This window comes from Lepus europaeus, chromosome 17 (assembly GCF_033115175.1).
Source record: "Lepus europaeus isolate LE1 chromosome 17, mLepTim1.pri, whole genome shotgun sequence".
NCBI lineage: Eukaryota > Metazoa > Chordata > Mammalia > Lagomorpha > Leporidae > Lepus > Lepus europaeus.
The window spans coordinates 24,539,825-24,562,512 of NC_084843.1; the positions used below are offsets into that span (position 1 = coordinate 24,539,825).

A 22,688-nucleotide genomic window follows, 5' to 3' on the forward strand; every position below is an offset into this window, starting at 1 on the left:
CACTGCCTTCACACAGCCAAAATGCATCTTCCAACTTCGTCTTAGGAAACCTATTTTCAACCTCCCTTTCTGAACTCATTTCCAGTCACTTGCCCCTTCTGCCCTTTTCTCACCAGACTCGCTCAATTTCACAAACCTGCCTTACATTTGCACTACCCTCTGCTCCTGCACACACCACTGCCTTTGCCTGAATGAGCCATCTTCGGGTTCTCCCTGCTAGGTTAATTCCTCTGCAACCCTCAACATCCAACTCCAATATCATACCTTCTTCCAACGTTCTCAGGGCAAACTTGATCACAAAGTCCACTGTGCTTTCATATCACTTTGTATATGTTTCTATTTTAGCATTTATCTGACTATTTGGATTATACCATCTTGGCTCTGCTCCTCTTCCATGACTCTCACTCCCTAAGAACATGAATCATCTTTTACAAAAGGCCCAATGCCTTATATAATGCTTAAACAAGGTGCTCAATGTGTTGGTTTATGTGTTGTTTTGCTGTTATCTGTGAGAACGAATGCATGAATCAATGAGTGTGCCCCAACCTATTCACAAGTTTTTAATTAATTGCTAATGTCTAGTAGTAATACAACAGAGTCACACACACACACACACACAAAAAAAAAAAAAAAAAAAAAAAAAACACTTGGCGCTTCTGATGCGGACATGACCGATGCAGACTGCAAAGGCAGAGCAGCGTCTCGTGCCTTGGGAGGACCTGTAACTCTTTCAGATCAGAATTAAGGTTAGATGACCAGTCACCCCGAGCACCTGTGCTACCCACGGCAGAGGAGACACAGACCGTGATCTTTGAAGGCTGTCGGGTGCACACTTTGGTTAATCCAAATAAAATATTTTATGCAATGAAGTACTTGTTGATTCTACATTCCCTAAGGCATAACGGCAGCATGGTGTGACAAAAGCACATTGAACTTGGAGTATGAAAACCCATAATCTCAAACTGATTCTGAAATGCACTCGAAGTGCTACCCTGGACAAGCCACTTCTCTCCACCTATTAGAGAAAAAAAAATTCTGACACTTGTAAAAGTTGTAAGGCAGACTTTACTCAGAAGGATTGCAATAGGACAACCTATTGCTGCCATGGGTTTTGCAGTAGGGGAGGGAGATTTAGCCCAACTTCAAACCTAAAAAAGCAAAGTGGGAATTTATAGTAAAAGATCGGGGTCAGAAGATGGAAAATGAGAGGGGAGGGTACTTCTTGTCTAAACACTCAGGATTCTTGCTAAAGGCTGGCTATAGTTATCAGATGTTACCTAGGCAACAGTGGGGACTTTTATCAGTGATCAAGACTGGGGTTTCTGGTTCCATTGACTTAGCTGGCTTCTTGCTCTTGAGAATATGCCCATGGTTGGGGCCTCAGTGCAAAAGAGTTCAGCAGAGTACAACTAGAATTTGTCAAGGAGACAGCATTGTCAATCTCCCATTCTCTCATTAACAGAAAAAGTTTAATTCAGATTATCACAAGGCTCCTTCCAGACCTTAAAGTTTATTTTCCAAAGTAACACACCACTGAGCTGTTTTTCAACTAGCAACTTCCCCTATACTATCGATAGCAAACATCTTATGAGAGCTAAATCTTAGGGCTCCCTGCATGACTGATGTCATAACAAACTTCCTTCCAGAATCCAAATAACCCTCATCAAAGGCAGTGTGCTTAGCACCATGCGTGACCTCTCTTTCTGCAAGCTGCATGACAGATTCACACCGACTTTGCTATTTTCCAAAAGAGGCTGCTGAGAGTAGAGACTTTCCAACAAAGGATGCTATGCATTTCGGCCTCCTGAATGCCTCTGGCACTTTCTGCTTATCCAGTCGGACAGAAACCACTCTTGCTCATTGAAGACGCCTCATGGAGCCAGTGATCCCACAGAGCCAAAGGCGCCCTCGACCAGGTCCTTGCCAATATGAACCCTGCACACTGCCTTGACCGCTGTGTTCTGTGGACCTACTTGGCCTGAGGTGAGGAGCAGATGGCAGAGAGGTCTCAGCTCCATTGCCAGAGACAGCTGTGCCTGCAGAACTCACCCTTACAAGAAAGCAAATCATCCTCTACCTGCAGCTCCAGACATCTGCCAGAGGGTTCATTTAGACCAAACAGGCACACCTCACCGATTCTGAAGCTGGCTTCCCAAATCACGATGCTACATTTGTAAAACTGAGCTGTTCAGAATGCTGGAACAGTGGTCCCTGCACTGGGCACCGCCATGAACGTGGCAAGATGCCAGGCACCATTTTGAATTGCTCAGTGCACACAGCAAAGCTGGAAGGTGACAGGTGAGCAGGGCACAGCCACAGGGCTCCAGCCCCTCCAGCTCTGTGCCTCAGTGTATGCCTCGTTAAAGTGAACTATTCCAGCACCCAAAAACACACAACGAGATGCCAATCACATGACCACTACTACATTTAATGATTAAATGTATTTATAAATAACATACAATATTTCTAATGCATTTACATGAGAATATACAAGGGTACTTCACAAAGTTCATAGAAGATGGAAGCAAAAAATGTTTATTTTGTTGTTAAAAATTTTGAATGCATAATATTTTTCAAAATATGTGTTGTCCATGAACTTTTTGAAGACTTCCTTATATGCATGGTTTTCAAAGGTTTTGTACCAAAATAAACTTACCTTTTAATTCTATTTTCCATGGATTTTTGAAACCTTTTAAATGTCCTACAGCATACTTATTTCACTCAGAGTTTTTGAGTTATATCCATTTTGGCATATCTAGCTATCATCCATTTTATTTTTTAAAGATTTACTCACTTATTTGAAATACATAGTGAGAGAGAGAAAGAGAGAGAGAAGGGAGAGGGAGAGATCTTCTATCTGTTGGTTCACTCCCCAAATAGCCACAATCGCCAGGGCTGGGCCAGGCTGAAGCCAGGAGCCAGGAGCTTCATTCAGGTCTCCTACATGGAAGCAGGGGCCCAAGGACTTGGGCCATCCTCCACTGCTTTCCCAGATATATCAGCAGGGAGCTGAATTGGAAGTGGAGCAGCTGGGACACAAAACTTTGCCCATATGGGATGCTCGCACTGCAAATGGTGGCCCAACCAGCTGCACCCCAGTGCTGGTCCCTCATTTGCTCATTTCAACTACTATATAGCCCTTCTGCTTATGAGTAAACTACTATTTTTCTTTTCAACCATTTATAAATAGTTTAGTTCCTTCTTTTTCTTCTAAATTCTGCCATTCTAAACACATGTGCAATTCTTATATATAGCTTATTGTGCACTTGGGAGCAAAACTTTTTCTGGGGAGTGAAGTTCCTGGGCCCCACTCTAAGCACAACTTCTCCTTTGCTGGTTACTGGCAACATTTTCTCCATGGGGCTGCACCTCCAAAGGTAACTGCTGTTGGGCTCCAACACCTGCCCAGGGACCTGCTCATTGCCTGGCCAGTTCCAACCACTCACACTACTCCCCAAGCACCTGACATAGACGGGCAGACTCTTCATCTTCCCAGAGGCTCTGGGTCTGTCCCACATGCTCACTCCTAATTGAAGCCCTTCCTCTACTCACTGAGCTCATACTGTGGACTGGTACCTCCTTGGAGGTGCACCCTAGCCTGCCCTGCCTTCCCTCTGGTCATTCTTCTAGGGCCACTCTCCCAATGACAACATCAGGAGATGAAGTGGGACTACAGTGAATATGGAGTACTTTTTATCCACCCAGTAGCTCCCACTTCTCCCATGAACTTCCACTTGACAGGCTGGTGACAACAAGCATATGGACTGCTATTTTAAAAGTAAAAGAACAGAAAGGAAAAATATTCAGTCAATGCAGCCAAGTCAGTCTCCCAATAGAGCTGACATTCAGCTCAACACACCCATTGCCAGTGCCACATTCCTGCCAGAGGTGAGAAGCTCTGGAAGGCACTCTTTCAGTTCTTGTGGGGCCTCCAGATGTTCTGGGTGGGTGTGGACACACTGCTGTCATTATCTAGTCATCACCTTCCCCCTCATTTACCCTGAGCTCCTAATCCCTCTTCCTTTTGCCTCTCATTCCTTTTTTTGCAAAACTTAGGAGCCGTTGGTTCACCCTCCAATGGCTGCCGCGGCCGGTGCGCTGTGGCCGGCACACCGTGCTGATCCGATGGCAGGAGCCAGGTGCTTATCCTGGTCTCCCATGGGGTGCAGGGCCCAAGCACTTGGGCCATCCTCCACTGCACTCCCGAGCCACAGCAGAGAGCTGCCCTGGAAGAGGAGTAACCGGGACAGAATCCGGCGCCCCGACCGGGACTAGAACCCGGTGTGCCGGCGCCGCTAGGCAGAGGATTAGCCTGTTGAACCACGGCGCCGGCCATTGCTCATTTCTTAACACAAACAGATATACCAATCATGGCATCAACTGTGCACCAGGCACTGTGCTTTGCTTCTGCTTGCTGGCCACTTATGAGTAACTACAGTCCAGGTTGGCAAACATTTTTTCTGTAAAAGAGACAGACAGTAAATGTTTTAGGTTTTGCAAACCTCCATCCAAATACAGATGGTCTCTGACTTATGATGGCTTCATTTTCAACTTTATGATCAACTTGACGGTGGTGTTAAAGCAACACACATTCAGCAGAGACCATCATTGGAATTTTAAATTTGGGTCTTTTTCTGGGCTGACAACACATAGCATGGTACTTTCTAATGATGTTGGACAGCAGTGGTGAGCACAGCTCCTGGTCAGCCACACAATCATGAGGGTGACCAACCGATCCTGTGTCACTACTGTCTCTTGGACACTGTGTTTTATGTTTTCCCAGCCTATCATGTCTACAAAACACCCATCTGGGGCTCCTGCTTCTGGTGCATGAAATGCATTTCGAGTTACAATATTTTCAACCTACAATGAGTCTGTTGGTGTTAAACCCCATCGTACATTGAGGCACATCTGTATTCCACTGGGCCCTTGTTGCTGAAAACAAGCCAAACACAAGTATGTGAATGAATGAGTGTGGATGGGTCATGGTGTGACTGTGCTTGCACAAGCCGGATGTGTATAATTTGGCAGTCACTGCTTCGGCAACTGCAGTGTCAGCCCCTTTATCTCACCTCTAGAAAGGTCCCTACCCTGCTTTTCACTCCAAGACTCTCGCCAGCATCTGTGATGCCCTAGCTTACCATTCCCTTCCTGGCTGCCATGTCATCACGTCAAATGCCTGCCTGTGCATGGCCCCAGGGCCTTCAGAGATGCCAACTTCACCTCCCCTTTCCCACTGGCTAGTAAATGTCCAGACTCTACTTTTCGGCTACCAGCTCCAGGACTAACTACGCTGTGAAGACTTTCCCTACAACTCCAGCCCACCTCTCCTCTGCATTTGTATCAGCAGCACCTAGGAGTTTCCCATTTATTCTCCAAATATGCATATGTGCTTTTGTTCTTTTCAGCAAATGCATAAAAGCTCTTTCAAAGAAAAATACCAAATGAAATGCTTTTTTTAATATCTGAGAGTGCAGACAAGATCGGGCGCGGTAAAACTTTCCATTTCTCTCTAAAATTCTTTGTTTTGGCCAAATATATTTTGATGATCTGTTATCAGTTGTGTGAAATTATAATTCATATTTTCTTTATGTGTTGAAAATATAGTCACTGGGGCCAGTGCTGTGGCACACCAGGTTAAAGCCCTGGCCTGCAGCAGCAGCATACCCTATGGGCACCAGTTCTAGTCCCGGCTGCTCCTCTTCCCATCCAGATGGCCCAAGTCCTTGGGCCCCTGTACCCACGTGGGAGACCCAGAAGAAGCTCCTGGCTCCTGGCTTTGGATTGGCGCAGCTCCAGCCATTGGAGTGAACCAGCGGATGGAAGACCTCTCTATCTGTCTCTAACTCTCTCTGTAACTCTGTCTTCCAAATAAATAAAATAAATCTAAAAAAAAAAGAAAAAAATATCTGAGAGTGCAGTGCAGGGCTCTAAGTAGAGAAACAAGAACACTGAAGTAGTGCAAAGACAATTAGGGTCAGCACTAGCTGTGTAGGCTTTTCACATATGAACCTCAGCTCAGAACACAGGGTTGATGATGTCTAGGTTCAATGAAGAGTAGTAAGATCCCCAGCCCAGCATCTGATTAAAGCCCTTGTTTCCTAAGTGCTTATGCCAGTCATTTTTATAAGTACCTTAAACTGTATTATCCTTAAGGGCAGTTTATTTTTTCCTTGCTTTATATTATTTATACTTAATAGGGAGTTAGGCACATAGATACCCAGTCACTAGAGGCCCCTTGACCACTATTTCCAGTTGTCACCATGAAAGTACAATATGGCCCAGCTGCCTGGGGAATCCAGAAACAGAACAAGGCTTCCATGTGCCATGACTTAGAAAGCACCCGCTAGCCATTCCCCTGAGTACCTTCCACTGAGACACATGGAGGCCCAACAACAAAAGCCCTTGGGCAATCAGGGGTTCTGATGTGTGGTGAACCACAGACCATTCCAAGGTCAGGGTCAGGAGTTTCCATGGCACACAGCTCCAATGGCTACCCGGAGAGCCTTTGTGATAGAAAATCATTGAAATCCCCTCTGGCCCACTCCACCGCTCATCCTAGGGCCAGTGCCCAAAGCCACTTTAATTTCTATCTTTGCAATGGCAGAGGCCCAGCCTGACCACAAATAACCAGACAGATAACTAATTTCAGACCTCAAGCCAAAAGCAAGTGATTTAAATAGTTTCATGCTCTAAATGGGTCCGGGTGCCCACCCTCTGCTTCAAAAAAAAAAAAAAAAAAAAAGCCACAGGCAGGCTGATGCCAAAACAGAAGTTCACAGGGCTCTCAGGGACGTCTCACTGCCACATTATATAGGCTCACAAAGAGGGGCCCAATGACACTAGGTAATTAATTCATCAGTTCTGTCCCCCCACCCTACCCCTCTACCACCCAGAGAGAGCCATCACATGGTTCTAAGTTAGAAAATTGGAGGCTCACAGACTCTGGAGACTAGAATCATACAGAATTCGTGGTTCAGGTCAGGTAAGATGTGGACCAACAGCAGCACCCCCGGCATCAAGGGCAGAGGAGGAGGTGTGAGGTCAAACAAGCACTGATCATGCTGGTCTTTCTTCCTTCCCTTGTGAGCACATTTGTTCTCACTGAAGAATCTCATTTTGAACAACAGCCTTGCTGTGTTGCTATGTTTTGGATTCAGAATGCCCAAACAGCCCAACCTACTAAGCAGGAGACCCATTTGTGCCATACAGGTAGGGAAGGAAAGAAGCCCTCCAGAGAAAAACAGAGCTAGGGGTGGCCCTGAGAAGGCAGAGCAGCCTGTATTTCACTGCAGCTTCATGCAAGAGAAAACAAAATCATCACAAACACATCCGACAGGGCACCATTAAAGAGTAAGGTAAATATCAAGATGTGCAAAAGTCTCTAAGACATAGTACTAAATGAATAAAAGCCTACAGAATAAACAATATACACAGTATATCCAGACACAACAAAATCACAGTTTTATGTTTATAAGTGTATACAAAAATGCATATAACAAATCCAGAGGAAAATATAAATAATGGATATGACTTCTGGCTAGGAAACTGGAGTGGGGTGAGGTGATTATAGGGACCCAAGTCTATTTGTATTGTTGAAATGCTTTTAAAGAAAAACACATTCACATATCACTCCCGTAGTTAAAAATCACAGCAATAAACGCATTGTTACTGAGCCGTCTCCACACAGTCCAGTAAATTAACACGTCTGTATGGGAACTCTATTTTAGACAAGCATTTGCATTCAAAAAAGCCGACTAAACCCATCATAAGAGGATTCCTTTCAGAGTCAAGCAGATTTGGTTTCAAATCCAGCCCCTGGACCCCAGGCTCATTACGTCAGTCTCACGTTTCACAGTTGCTCAGTGGGGATATCAATTTTGCCTCAGCAGGATTTGAAGGTTATACAGCCCTAATCATAGGGATCTCACCTCACTGTTGATTGTTGGCAGAACCCACCATAGGCCAAGAATATCAACTCTGGCAGAGAAACTGTCCCATACCTCTCTGGACAACCAGCACCAACATTACAGTTGTATAAACACCAGTGGTCAGGCCAAGGCCAGCCCATCCCTACCGTATTAGGGAGAAGCCACCAAAAGGCGCCTGGGAAGATGGAAGGATTCTACACATAATCAAAAATAGCCTCCAGCAGGTAGCCAACGCTTACAAATTAAAGCCTAGGGAAAATAAATTCAACTTCTCTCACTAACTTTTCCTGCGGAAAAAAATAATGAGTCCCACACTAGAAGGTTTCAGATGGTTTTAGCAAAGCATCTGTTTGTGGAGAAGATGTTTACCATCTTCTTTAAAATCACATACTGCCAGTTGGAGCCCTGTGATGTGTATGTAATTATGCCTGTGCACATCCAGAAACTTCCAGGATAAAACGTACAGCCACCTGATGGAGGAAGAGAACTGATGGAGAGCCACTGGATCACTCCCCTAAATTCTTTTTTCAAGTTGTTCCTTCTTGGTGCCCATGGAAGGCACTCGATGCTTTCATGAAGTCCTTTATCAGCTAATGCAAGGCTCTCCCTCCACGAGCAAGGAGTCCTTTAATTGCTCACCTCCTCCAGGAAGCCTCTCATCTCTCTCTACTCAGGATTTCTAGCACACAACATCTGTCACTCCCAGAGCGTGTTGTGTTTGGGGGACATGCATCCCTTCTGTTGCTGTTTTATGCCATGACTTAAATTTCTGTGCATGGAGTTTCTTTCTCTGAGGTCAAGAGACTACCGTGGAATTTCTCTACCCCTCAAACAAGCTGAAAATGTATCTCAGGACTCAGACAGTCATGAGGAGGCAGATTTCCCTTCTGACTGTTCAGGTATGCTGCTGGGAGAGACCAACAACAGAGCACCTGTCCCTCTACAGAGGGCTGGATCCATCAGCTGCTCTACTGGCCAACCAGGGCAAAGAAGTCTTCTAACCCCCGGCATCTCCCAAGCTAGGAGCAAACTCTCAGAAGACAAGGAGACAAGGCAGCTCCTCATCTGGGCATTCTCAGACCATACTCACCTCATCTTATTCTGAACTCAGAAACCTGGAATTTCAATTATTTATCAACTGGTTGCTATGCTCCCTGCAACACTATTTAAACAGTTGTCCCACCAGATCCTATGTTCTACACTCCAAACACTCTTGACCATATACTAGAACTTTAGGGCATGAAAAACAATCCTAGGGTTTTGCCTTAAACTTTCCTTTGAAGGGCTAAGCAAGCGACAACAATTAGCTTAAATTTGAGTTTGTTCAAGTCACAGGAAGTCTTTAAGCCATCTTTGTGGTCCCCAGAGAAAAAACCTACCAATGCTCAAGGAAGAAGTTATCTGAACCCAGATGACGTGGGCTGGTTCAGCAGATAGGTCCTACAACCTCGGTGAAAAGGAATGTCACATGCTAGGGTCTTTCTAAAAGATTTAAGTGCTGAAAATTTCTAGTAGAAATACCTAAAAATACATAAAAGAGAACTAGGAGCCATAGACACACCTATTGTCATGCCGTACAGAGAAAAACTCTAACATTTTAGTGTGTTTTCCCTGATCTTTATAAGTCATTTGAGTCCTGCTTTTTCTCTAAATATTACAAACGTTTCCCCATGCTGTTAATCAGTTTTCAAAAATATCATCTTAAAAGTCTTACAAAGGCCCACTGTATAAATGTATCATTATTTACTTTAATTATCTTCTCTGGCCAGTTGGTCAGTTTCTGGCCAGATTCTCACATTAAGTCTCACATTAAGTAACTGTAATGTATGCTGTTGTATATAAATCTTTGTATGCATCTATTTGTTTCCTTGGAAAAGATTCATGCGCGTGCAATTACCAGTTCAAAGGGTGAAAATTATCATTAAGGCTCTTGTTGTAAACTTCCCTACAGAAATATTCTGGCCAATCTGCACTTCTACTCACAGTGCACGCAAGTACCAGTTTCACTGCACACTTGTCCATGCTGGGTTTTAGCATTCTGAAGGTACTGGACATAGGTGTTCCATATTACCCAAAAGATACACACTTTGATAGCAAAGCCTTATAAAAATCTGTGGGGGCCAGTGCCGCGGCTCAATAGGCTAATCTCCACCTGCGGCGCCGGCACCCTGGGTTCTAGTCCTGGTCAGGGCGCCGGATTCTGTCCCGGTTGCTCCTCTTCCAGTCCAGCTCTCTGCTGTGGCCCGGGAGGGCAGTGGAGGGTGGCCCAAGTCCTTGGGCCCTGCACCCGCATGGGAGACCAGGAGAAGCACCTGGCTCCTGGTGCCGGCCGCAGTGGCCATTGCGGGGTGAACCAACGGAAAAGGGAGACCTTTCTCTCTGTCTCTCTCTCACTGTCCACTCTGCCTGTTCCCCCCCCACCAAAAAAAAAAAAAATCTGTGGGACCTATACTGTGCCTTCCAATCAGAATTCCATATCATAACAGTAGCTGCTTTGCAAACATTTATGGCTCAAGAACTATACTTTTAGAAGTTACTGTGGGAACTGGTGGTGTGATGTAGCAGGTAAAACCACTGCCTGCAATGCCAGCATCCCATATGGGTGCTGGTGCAAGTCCCAGTTGCTCTACTTCCAATTTAGCTCTCTGCTATGGCCTGGGAAAGCAGTAGAAGATGGCCCAAGTCCTTGGGCCCCTGCACCCACATGAGAGACCCGGAAAAAGCTCCTGGCTTCAGATATTTGCAGCTCCAGCCCTTGTGGCCAATTGGGGAGTGAACCAGTGGATAGAAGCTTGCTCTCTCTCTTTCTCTCTCTCTCTGCCTCTCCTTCTCTCCCTGTATAACTCTGACTTTCAAATAAATAAATCTTTAAAAAAAAGGTTACTGTTGATCCCAAGAGATTTAACCCACAAGTGTTACCTCTATAGCAATATTTGTCATTTAAAAGTTTTATCTGAGAAACTGTTAATACATTATCTGATTTAAAAATCACACTATTACATGTTCATATAAACAAATTAATTTTATCAAACACCTCTATAGTTTCAGAAACAAAAAACAATTTAATGAAAAGACTGACACTTTTACTTATTTTGTGTTTATGCAAGGCTTTTTTTTTTTTTTGAAGCGACAGGTTTTTTTAATAAGACCTTAAAAATGCAGTCAACAAAAGCCAAAATAGACAAATGGAATTATATCCAACTAAGAAGTCTCTCCATAGTCAAGGAAACAATCAACAAAGAGACAATCAAGAGAAATATTAGCAAATTATTCACTCAACAGGATATTTATCTTTTGTATAAATATTCTCTTGGGTATTTATCCAGACTATATAAGGAAATAAAATAATTCAACAAGGACAAACAATCCAGTTATGAGAAGGGCAAAAAACCTGAACAGACATTTCTCAAATGAAAAAATTCTAATGGCCGACAAATATTTGAAAAAAATGCTCAACAACACTATAAGGAAAATACAAATCAAAACCACAATACGTATCATCTCACTCCTGCTAGAAGGAGAGAATGCCTGTTATCAAAAAGACAAAAAATCAAACGCTGATGAGAATGTAGATTTAAAGGAACACTCATATACTGTTGGTGAGAATACAAATTAGTACAGTCATTATGGTGAGTAGTATGGAGATTCCTCAGAAAACTAGAAATAGATCTACTACTTGACCCAGCTATCTCACTCCCCCGTATATATCCAAAGGAATTGAAATCAGCTTATTAAATAGATATCTGTAAGTCAATGTCCATTGTAGTGCTATTCACAATAGCCAGGATATGGAATCAGTGCAGGTCTCCATCTACAGACGAATGGATTAGAAAAAGGGGTTATATGTTCACAATTAAATATTGTTCAGCCATAAAAAAAGAATGAATTTTGACATTTGTAGCTAGATGAACTGGAGATCATTATGTTAAATGAACTAAGTTAGACACAGAAAGACAAATATTGTATGTTCTCATTCATATGTGGCAGTTAAAAATAGTTGATCTGGGGCTGGCGCTGTGGCATAGGGGTAAAGCTGCCTCCTGCAGCACCGGCATCCCATATGGGTGCCAGTTCAATTCCCGGTTGTTCCACTTCCGATCCAGTCCCCTGCTAATGTGCCTGGGAAAGCAGAAGATGATCCAAGTGGTTGGACCCCTGCACACACTTGTGGAACTGGATAAAGCTCCTGGCTCCTGGCTTCAGCCTGGAGCTGCCCTAGCCATTGGGAAGTGAACCAGCAGATGGAAGTTTGATCTCTCTCTCTCTCTCTCTCTCTCTCTGCCTCACTCTCCCTATAATTCTTTAAAATAAATAAACAAACCTTTTTTTTTATTTTGGGAATATGTATTTTGAAAAGGATTTAATAATCCCTTAAGTAAAAACAAAGTACGGCTACAGAAGGAGAGAAAATATCCAAGTTATCGTCAACACAAATTGTTTACTTGTTTACTGAAGGCATTATGTTTGTCCTTGTACATATAACACATCAGAGCACAAAAACACATGCCATCTGTCTCTCTGAAGATACAAGACACATCAGAACAGCAGTCCATGTCCACGGAACAGGGTCATCTCGGGATGTCTTCACAACCGGTGTAGGTGTGAATTCAAAATTTCCACGGGGCTCTCTCAAGACTCTTCTTTCACTTCAGTATGTTTTATTCTCTTATTTCCCTTCTACTTATAAGAAACTGACAGCATGTCATCTAATGTCCAACAGGCATCACTTAGCCCACGTCAGTTCCTTGAAATGTTACTGCCCATGAAGCATGACCTGTACTTTTTACAACAGAAGCTAAAAGATGTAGATATCACAATTTAACAGCTGTTTTAAAAACAAAATAAAATTTCAGTTGCCAACTTAGAGGGTTTTATACATTATTAAGTAATCTATTATTGTTCCATGGCCTGAATTTTATTTCTTACTTGAGAAAACAAACTTCATTTCTAAACACTTATCTTTCTGCAGTAGAAACAGTTTTCTTTTTGGCAAAAATGTCCTGGGAAAGAAAAACAAATGCCTTTCCAAGTAGAGCACAAGTCTTCCTTAAAGGCCAGGGACAGTGAGGACAGAGCAGCAGTTTTTAAAACCTCCTAAGAGCTACTGTTATGATGATGGCTTTGGCCGTTTTGCAGATGGTCCACCTGAACTAGTGCTGTTATCAAGGTTATTTTCATCTTCTGCATCATCTTCATCACCACCTTTTAAAATAAATATTTGTTGTATGACATTACGTTCAGTGGCTGAAAGACGTCTCGATAGCTACAATGGTTGATTATGAGTCACTTCAACGATTAATTAAAATCATGCATATTTTCGACCCGATCTGCAGAATTTCAGCGCTTAAACTTTCCTATCGTTCTTTGGAGAGATTTAAATCATTTACCATAAAATTTACTCTTGAAACTGTACAGTTCAGTGCGTTTTAGTAGCTCGTGCAACCATCACCACTATCTAATTCTCGAGTACTTTCATCACCCCAAAAGGGAACCCCCTACCCACCAGCACTCACTTCCGTGGCCCTCAGCCCCGGCAGCTGCTGTCCACTTCCCGTCTCTGTGGACAAATAAAGGCACACAGCATGCGATCCTTGGTGCTGGCTTACTTCAGGCTGCATGGTTTCAAGGTCCGGCCACGCTGCGGCGTGTGTCAACGCTTCGTTCCTCTTTCCTGCTGAATACTATTCCACTGTGTGCCGCCGCCCCAGCTCCGCGGGTGCTCTACTCAGTTGCTGGACAGCTTTTGCTGCCACGTCTCAGCTGTGCGCAAGGCCGCTAGGCACGTCTCCGGGTTCTGTGCGAGCCTCTCGGGGGGCTGGCAGCCACACCGCGCCATCTCCACGAGCTCTGAGGAAGCCGCGCGGCCTTCCCAGCGGGCACGCCGTTTTACACCCCGCCTACACTGACCAACACCTCCACTTTGTCAACGTCCTGAACACCTGCGCCTGACTTCTGATCAGAGCCAACAGCTACGTTATTTTTATTAGCATTACTATTATTATCACCACCGGAAACCCAGTAGTTTAAGCTCCTCTGCAGAAAAGTAAATCCTGACCCCAACATGGGGGGGGGGGGGGGTCGCGGAAACGCCCAGGCGGCCAGCGGCCCAGCTAACGGGGCGGCGAGTGCCAACAACTTCCAGACACCCCTTCCTCCTCCCAAGGCCCCAGCCCTCCACGCCGGCCCTTCTCAGAGCTCACCATCTGAGGCCTCGTCTCCGGCCGCCGCCACGCGGTCCCGCGTCTCCCGCTGCACCAGCGGGCCCAAGAGCTCGGACACCAGCTCCCTCATCTGGGCCGCGCCCGCCAGCAGGCCCTCGAGGGGGTCGGCGTCACCCGGCAGCTCACACGGCGCCCGCAGCCTCTGCGGCTGCCCGTCCGGCCCCACGTACTCTCCCACCAACTCCATGGCGACCGCGGAGCTTCAAGAGCGCGCCACAAAGCAGCGTGACCCGGAAGTGGAAACCAGCCCGCGGCCTGTTTATGCAAGGCTTTTTAATATCTGGCTTTATAGAAAACAGCTAGATTTTCCTAACTTTTTCCATTCAGTCTAGTATGATAATACACATATCATGTAGCTTCTGGAAAACTCTGCCATACACTCATGAGAACATGACAGTAAAAAGGCTAATGACATTTATTACTAATGGGAAACAATTCTGACCTTATCAACCCCCTGGAAGGGTCTCAGACTCCCAGGGGTACCTGGGCCATAATCTGGGAACAGCTGCTCTACAGTCAACAGTTACAGGGAGCCAAGAGGACTACAATCAAGAGGCATTTGTAAAACTTGAAGTCTTCGAATTTCTCACAAGTTTCCCATTACTTCATACACCCTTCTTTTGCATTTGTTCTCCCACCCACCTATGCCCTCCAAGAATCTTTGCTTTCCCTGGATCTCTACTACTTTCTATCACTGCATCACACTTTGGCCTAAACACTTTGATTTTCAGAGTCTCTATTCCCCACCAAAACTCTAAGCTTCTTGAGGTCAGGGATCACTATGTTGTCACAAACTTGGACTCAATAATTAATTTCTTGGAAGACTGTCATCCTAAATCACTATGGTAGTTAAGTCACTAACATTTACATAGACCTTTAGACAAAACACTTGCTCTTGAAATATTCCATTTAATTCTCACAACAGCCTCCGGCATAGGTATTTTATCTTTGTCACAAAAATGAGGAAATGAAGACCCAGAAACTCAGTGACTACACAAATGACAGCACTGAAACTGGAACCCGAATCCCATACACACTCCTTCAGTGCCTGGTCTTTCATTTAGTCACTGGTGGTTGAGCATCTGTTCCACAAGAAATCATGTGAAAGGTATTTCATTGACTCATTTGCTCAGGGAAGCTCCATGGGCATTTCCTACCAGAAGGCACTACCGGCATTTAAAAGGAGAGTGTTTGGAGTTAAAATTCAGTTAGAATTCCTGCTCTCCTACTTACTAGCAACGTGACACCAGGAATATTGCCTAATCTTTCCTGTGTCAGTATCCCTATGTCTACAGTGGCCATAATAATTGCCACCAGGAAGGGATATTAGATTCAATGGAAAATGGACTCGAAGCACAAAATCAGTGTAGTTCCTTGATATTCTCCTTAGTTCCCCTCTGAAAAACAAAAATGACTTCACAATATGAAAATGGGCGCTTTCTATAGTCTGAGCCATCTGACTATTGAACAGGAAAGCATATTGTCCTCAACCCTTGGATCTGGAGCCTTTGGAATATAAATGCTGCTGAAATCCAGGCCAAAACCACTAAGTGGACAGACATTTTTACCAACAGACATTCACTGCCAACCCCAGCAAGGTCCTCCAAGGCCTTGGCTCTGTTCCCCACAGCATGCACAGACATTCCTCAAGCCCAAGTCCTCCCAGTCACTGGAATGCAGCAACTACCAGGGGAGACAGGTAGTGCTCAGTCAGGCAAGGTTCTGGGGAAGCCAGAGCCTGGGTTAGAACACAGTGTCTCTCAGCCAGTTAAGAAGCCTGAGGACCAGCCACAACATGGTTCTATGGACTGTTTCCAGGGGCTCACATTTAAGCACTGAGCCGGTCCCATGAGTTCTGGTTTGCTGCGTTTAATACAGACACTCCTTATTTCCAACCCAAAACAGTTAAATTACTCTGCAAACCTCTCATTTTACATAGGAGCAATCAATGATCTCAGACGTCCCTGCCATCCCCAACATTCTGTGCATCTGATCAGGCTGCAACTGGTAGCTGGCTGCTTCCCAACGGCAAGTCTATGCTCCAAGGATACACATTCGTCACCATTGAAGGGCTACTGAGGTCCTGCCAAAATTGCCCAGCTGGGGTAGTGTTTCTGGAATGAGTATTCAAGGGCCCAAAGGTGGGCCAACCTACAGATCAGAATTTAGGAGCCAATGTGACAGTATCTCCAAAGAATCGTAAGATCCTGTTGAAACAAGACTAGCCCTCATTAAATAATTATGTAAGTGAGTCTTAAAAGCCAAGGGTGCCGGCGCCGTGGCTCAATAGGCTAACCCTCTGCCTGCGGCACCAGCACACTGGGTTCTAGTCCTGGTCAGGGCGCCGGATTCTGTCCCGGTTGCCCCTCTTGCAGTCCAGCTCTCTGCTGTGGCCCGGGAGTACAGTGGAGGATGGCCCAAGTCCTAGGGCCCTACACCCGCATGGGAGACCAGGAAAAGCACCTGGCTCCTGGCTTTGGATCAGCGCAATGCGCTGCGTGCACCAGCCACAGCAACCATTGGAGGGTGAACCAACAGTAAAGGAAGACCTTTCTCTCTGTCTCTCTCTCTCACTGTCCACTCTGCCTGTAAAAAAAAAAAAAAAAAAGCCAAGAGTGAACTATGCCATTTAAAGTCAATATCTGGACCACCAGCAAATGGTGAGCAAGATGACACCTGGATGCAATTCTGATACAGTCCTCTTACAGGGAGAGGCTTGTGGACAGGGACAGGGATTAGAATAAAGGGCACAAGCATGTTAGTAGATAAGACTCTGGGAGGACAAGGAGTCTACCACATTTCTAGTGCCCACTACTGGCACACTGCAGGAACCCAGTCACTATCTTTAAATTTTTTTTAAATACAATATACACTAAGAAATATACTTAAGGATACAGATCAATTAATTTTCCATATGACAATAAATAAATGTAGACAGGATAAATGAGTAGGAAGCAACTAGACCAAAGTCGGCCAATAAATAGAGTGGTAAGGGCATAATCTTTGATGTCCGAGGCATGGTTTCAAGTCTGGTTCCACCCCTGACTGTGGGGTCTCAGGCAGATCACTTAATCTATCTGATCTTCAGTTTTCTCATACAGGGCAGACATTTGGCCTAGCAGTCAAGATACTGGTTGAGACACCTACATCCCACATCAGAGTAGCCTGGTTCAAGTCCCCACTCTGCTTCTGCTTCTAGTTAATGTGCACCCCGAGAGGCAGCAGGTGACGACTCAAGTGATTGCAGGCCTGGAACTCACATGGGAGACCTGGATTGAGTTCCAGTTCCAGTTCCAGCGTTCAGCCTGGTCTGCCCCAGCTGCTTCAGACATTTGAGGAATAAACCAGTGTTTTTTCTCTCTCTTCCCCTCCCTCCCTCCCCCCTGCCTCCTCCTCTCTGTGTGTGCATATGTCCACCTTTCAAATAAAAATAAAATACACAGATATTTTTAAGTGTTTTCTCATCTATAAAATGAGTAAAACTAAATCTTTCACAGTGTTGTTTCAAAATTCCTTGAGGAAATGCACATAAAGTATTGTTCACAATGTCGGGTATAATATAAACTTATACTAAATAGTAGAAATTAGTAACACTCTGGTGACAATAACAGTGATGAAGGTATTGACAACATTTATTAGTGATAGAGGAGGTCAGAGAAAAGGAGGGATGAATTCATGGAAAAAGTGGACCTTTAAGAAGTGGGGCCCAAATATTTCTTGACCAAGGTAGGGACATGCTGACTGTTTGCAAAGATTAATTTGTTGGTGATGTAGATGAGGGTTTGGTGAGAAATTTCCTCTCAGAACTACACAGACTTATCAGAAATCCATCTTGCTTGCCCTGATGACAGTAGTGCCTAAGAAATTAAAGAGGGACAAAAAGAAGAAGCATAATGACTTAACTGGGCATGGACAGAGAGGAGAGAGTAGTAGTGGGCAACAATAATGAAAAATGCAGGCCGGCGCCGTGGCTCAATAGGCTAATCCTCCACTTTGCATTCTAGTCCCGGTCGGGGCACCGGATTCTGTCCTGGTTGCCCCTCTTCCAGGCCAGCTCTCTGCTGTGGCCCAGGAGTGCAGTGGAGGATGGCCCAAGTATTTGGGCCCTACACCCATGGGAGAGCAGGAGAAGCACCTGGCTCCTGCCTTTGGATCGGCGCGGTGCGCTGGCCGCAGCGTGCCAGCCGCGGCGGCCATTGGAGGTGTACCAACGGCAAAAGGAAGACCTTTCTCTCTCTCTCTCTCTCTCTCTCTCTCTCTCTCTCACTATCCACTCTGACTATCCACTCTGTCAAAAAAAAAAAAAAAAAAAAAAGGAAACCTGAGTACCTAAGAGAACAGTATTACCTTTGACCAGAACAAGGCCACAGCAAACAACTCTAGCACTTAATGAACTGAGTTTGCAGCAAAGGAAACACCACCTAGCCCATGCCTCCTAAAAATCAGAGGCTCAGTATAGGAAATGGAAGCTCAAGAATTATTGAGGGGGTGCTCTCAGGAAATCATAAGGGGAGAGAGAGTGGTAATGGAGGGAAGGAGCCCAAGGCAAACAAGGATGTGGTTTCCTGAAAACCCTGACAGCTCACCACAGGCTCCTCCCACTGAAAGACTGAGGGGCCAGGTTTTGTGTTGCTTATCAGCTAGTGATTGTCCATCCTAGACATAGGAAGCAGGTGACATCCAGAGAAGGTCACAACCATCACAGTGGATGATAAAGGGAACACTAACTTAAGGCTGGGAATAGAGAACCCTACTTGTGCTTTCTATTTTGAATGTTAGCATCAGAATAACAATAAGACATGCACAGTATTCCGCAGATGAGACAAAGCAACTTTGGACAACTACAGTTCTCTGTCCCTGTGTAACCTCTCTCCAGGAATGTAATGCACTTCTTCTGTTACCTGACCTACTTTGTGGAAACAGCAGAAAGCTAAATAGTTGTCATTTTCCGGGTTATCAACATCGGCCATGCAATTCATCAGGGGTGTGAGCGTAAAAGGAAAGTTAGGTGAGGCTTTCTAAAAATGAGAAAAGTTAGGCTGTTTCTATATTAAGCACTTGAATATGGATGGGAAAACCTGGCATGGATGCTCCACTTCTTTGGGTCCCTGACATTCACTGATCCCTCTTATTATGCCTTGCCTGGACAGGGCCTCTCTGTAATGCTACTCAAGCAAATCTAGAACTCTGTAAAACTGGATTTCCCTTTCTGGCAAGAATTCTCCCCTGAAAGTATATGCATAAATCTCGTAGTTTTAATATGCTAATACTCAAACCCATAGTAGAGAGTCATACCTGAATGCATTTTTCTCTAAAATACCCCATTGGTCTAACATCAAACATGCTTACACTTTATAGGAAGCTGCTGTTTCATTCTTTGACCCCACAATCAATCAACAGATGTTTAGTGAGTGTCTATGGTGTGAATGGTGCTATGCTTGATGCTAAAAAAACACAGCACATCTTGGGAATAGTAAACAGACATTCTGGCCAGAGAACACAGGGAATGCAGATGTAGGAAGGCATTTCAGAGGTTGTGTGCATCGAGCAGCTAACTGTAACAGCAGGCACCAACATTTCAGCGACTCTACACGATGGTAATGCATTTCTCACTCACAATATGGTCCAGTATGGGAAAGCAGGGAAGTGGGGGACAGGAAGGGGCACTGTTCCATGCAGTGCTTCAGAGACATGGGCTCCTTTCACGCCAGAGTTCTGCTTTTCTCTTGATCTTTGGAATTCTCAAGTGAACCGGTAGATGGGAAAATGCATGAGCATGAAGAATGATCAGGCAGAATGATGTGGAAAGTGTTTGGCCAGGCATGGAAGTGGCATCTATCACTTCTAGCCTTTTTCCATGGGCTAGATTTGGAACATAGGCTGACAAATGCAGCCTAGTTGTTTGCCTGCAAACACAGTAAACAAATTTAGTGAACACCCAATCAGTCTCTGCCCCAGAAATATAATGTTGCATTTCTAGAATGTTGAAATTAGCATTTTGTCTTACAAATAAGAGGTAGAGTAGCTAATGGCTTCCTGCTCCCAAGGAGATGCCCACAAACACATCCTATCCACCAAAAGTAAAGGAACTGTGCTTTGCTGAATATCGACCATTCATTCATTTCCCAAATATTTACACGGTGTCTATGACCTATTTGACACTATTCAAAACACCACACTGAAAGGAAACAAACCAACTATGTGTTGGGCACTTTATATTAAGCCATGTATCTTTTACTTTATGCTAATATTTCAAATAAAGAAAATGGGCTCAGAGAGACCAATCAATTTGCTAAAGCTCACTTGTCTGGCATATGGCAAAGTGGGTGTTTGAAGGGTCTTCTTAACCGCAGAACTCATGGTCTTCTTTGCATATCATGCTGGTGGCCCAGAAAACAGTTTACAGAATCAGAGAGACTGGATGCTATCAAAGCAAGCCACCACAACCCAACCCTAAATCAGTCTCCTCGTGGTGCCAGGGGACAGATGAGCAACTGGTGACATGGAAGTCTCTATATTCCATCTCCACTAGAATGAACGAGTTGGACTAAGGGGTGTGAAACGTCAGCATGGGCTGCAGATATCTGAGCAAGTGTTCTCTTAGTTTGGCTTGCAGGCCTGAGTCCCCATTCCACTCACAGGGGCCAAGCAGAACTCATTCAAAGCATCCCATTTCCAGGACCCAACAACTGTTTCACCTGCAAGGAGGACTGTGTTCTGCACCCACAAGATGAACAGAATTTTCTCTCTACCTTTTGTCACTGGCATCTGAAATTGTTCTACCACTCCATAATTTACTAATGTGAAAACTATCTTTTCCTTAACAAAAGTATGTTGGTAGCTTCAACTATCTGTGAATTGCCTTTGAACCATCTTATATTTTAGAACTGCTCTTAGTGGATGGATAGCCTGTGATGTGGGTAGCTTCTCACCTCAGAAATGTTCCCCAACAGTGTGTCAGTGTCAAAAGTTCTGTGTTTGAATACTCATTCCTTTGTGTTAAGCAATATACATTTTTTGAGATCATTGTTGAAAAAGCCTAAATCCTGGGAGAGGTATTCAACATTCAATGCCTTCATGCTAAATATTTTATTAGACAAATATTTTCTATGAGTACAGGGATCTAGGATGTGAAAAATATAACAGACATACAGACTTCTCCCATTGCTACAAAAGAGTTTTTCTGAAAGAGTAAATCTTTGTCTCCCCAAGATTTGGACCTTGTCATTGTATAGATAGCCCTGGGCGAGCTCTGCATTCCAGAGCTCAGAGTTCCATTTTAAAACATCATATCACTTAAATATTACTCTCTGTAATTACAACCATAATTTCAGGGACCCAGACAAGATGGCAAATCTTTTCTGTACAGGGCCAGGTAGCAAACATTTTAGTCAACTCTGCCACTGTAGCACACATACAGCAATGGACAACAGGTTAACAAACGGGTATGTCTAAGTCCCAGTAAAATCTAAATTATGCGCAGTAAATTCTTATGTTCATCTTACTTTAAGGAATCGCAAAAATCTTTTGATTCTTTTCAGTCATTTGAAAATGTGCAACAACGTCTAAGCTAACAGGTAGTACAGAAACAGGAGCGAGGCTACACTTGGCCTATGTAACACAGTGCACTGACCTCCTGCTCTCAATCCCTGCCCACAATGCCCCTTCCTATGGAGTCCCATTATTCTTGGATCATACATTGATCTTGCTGAACTAGTAACACCAACACTCAGCTTTCTACTTAGACTATTTTGAGCTAGGACTTCTTTGAGATGCCACTTACTTCAACCATCTCAGTCCCCCCTCTCAGGGGGTAGTGTGCTTGCCTGATTTATCCCTGTTGCTTCAGCACCAGTGAATCCAACAAAACAATGCCAAACTATGTGATTCTTCATGTCTTAAAAGACCTGAAGTTCAAGGATAGCCATTCTGCAGCTGTGCCAATGGGTTGTGCACGCCAGCTTCTACATGTAGGATGCCCAAGCTGGGCCTCTTTGAGAATGGGATGAGAAGGGTCCACCGTTTTATTTCCTTTGCTGCAAGACCAAGGAGGAACCTTGTGTCCAGCAAAGAGGGGAAATGACATCTCCAGCAGGGGAAAAGATGTACCAAACCCATCTGGTCAGTGTAATCTGGCCAGGCCCATGTGGCTACAATCACGTTGCCTAAAGCAACAGTTTTACCTCCATGTTGGAAAATGGCAACAATAAAAATAAATTGGATATAACCAGAAAGATGACTCTCAGGAAAAATGGACTCTGCATAAGGAAATATAGAAATATGGATATAAATATATACATATATCTATGTATAAAAGAGAGACATTATATTCTTCTGCACCACATTTTTCTGAAGTTATAAACCTTTGTTTTTTATTTATTCCCATTTGAGGGAAAAACAAAAACCTTAAGATTTATGGAGCAGTGTTGTTTATTTATAATCCAAGAATTCCCCTCATACCATATGGTTGGGAAATTTACAGAGAGACAAAGCGACAGGAAATTGCCTGCTTAATTCAATAGCCCTGGCAAAGCTA

At 44.3% G+C, this 22,688-nt stretch overlaps 2 protein-coding genes across 2 annotated transcripts in view; both read right to left on the bottom strand.

Moving 5' to 3' along the window:
• SORCS3 (sortilin related VPS10 domain containing receptor 3) overlaps positions 1-22,688 on the bottom strand; it is a 638,451-nt gene that overhangs the window by 346,489 nt on the left and 269,274 nt on the right. The gene's annotated exons all lie outside the window — the stretch shown is intronic.
• On the bottom strand, positions 12,352-14,376 carry LOC133775933 (EKC/KEOPS complex subunit GON7-like). Its single transcript, XM_062214510.1, has 2 exons — positions 14,132-14,376; positions 12,352-13,133 (listed from the first exon to the last, which is right to left on the bottom strand). The coding sequence occupies exons 1-2, from the start codon at positions 14,337-14,339 to the stop codon at positions 13,039-13,041; spliced, it is 303 nt and encodes a 100-aa protein (XP_062070494.1). The 5' UTR covers positions 14,340-14,376; the 3' UTR covers positions 12,352-13,038.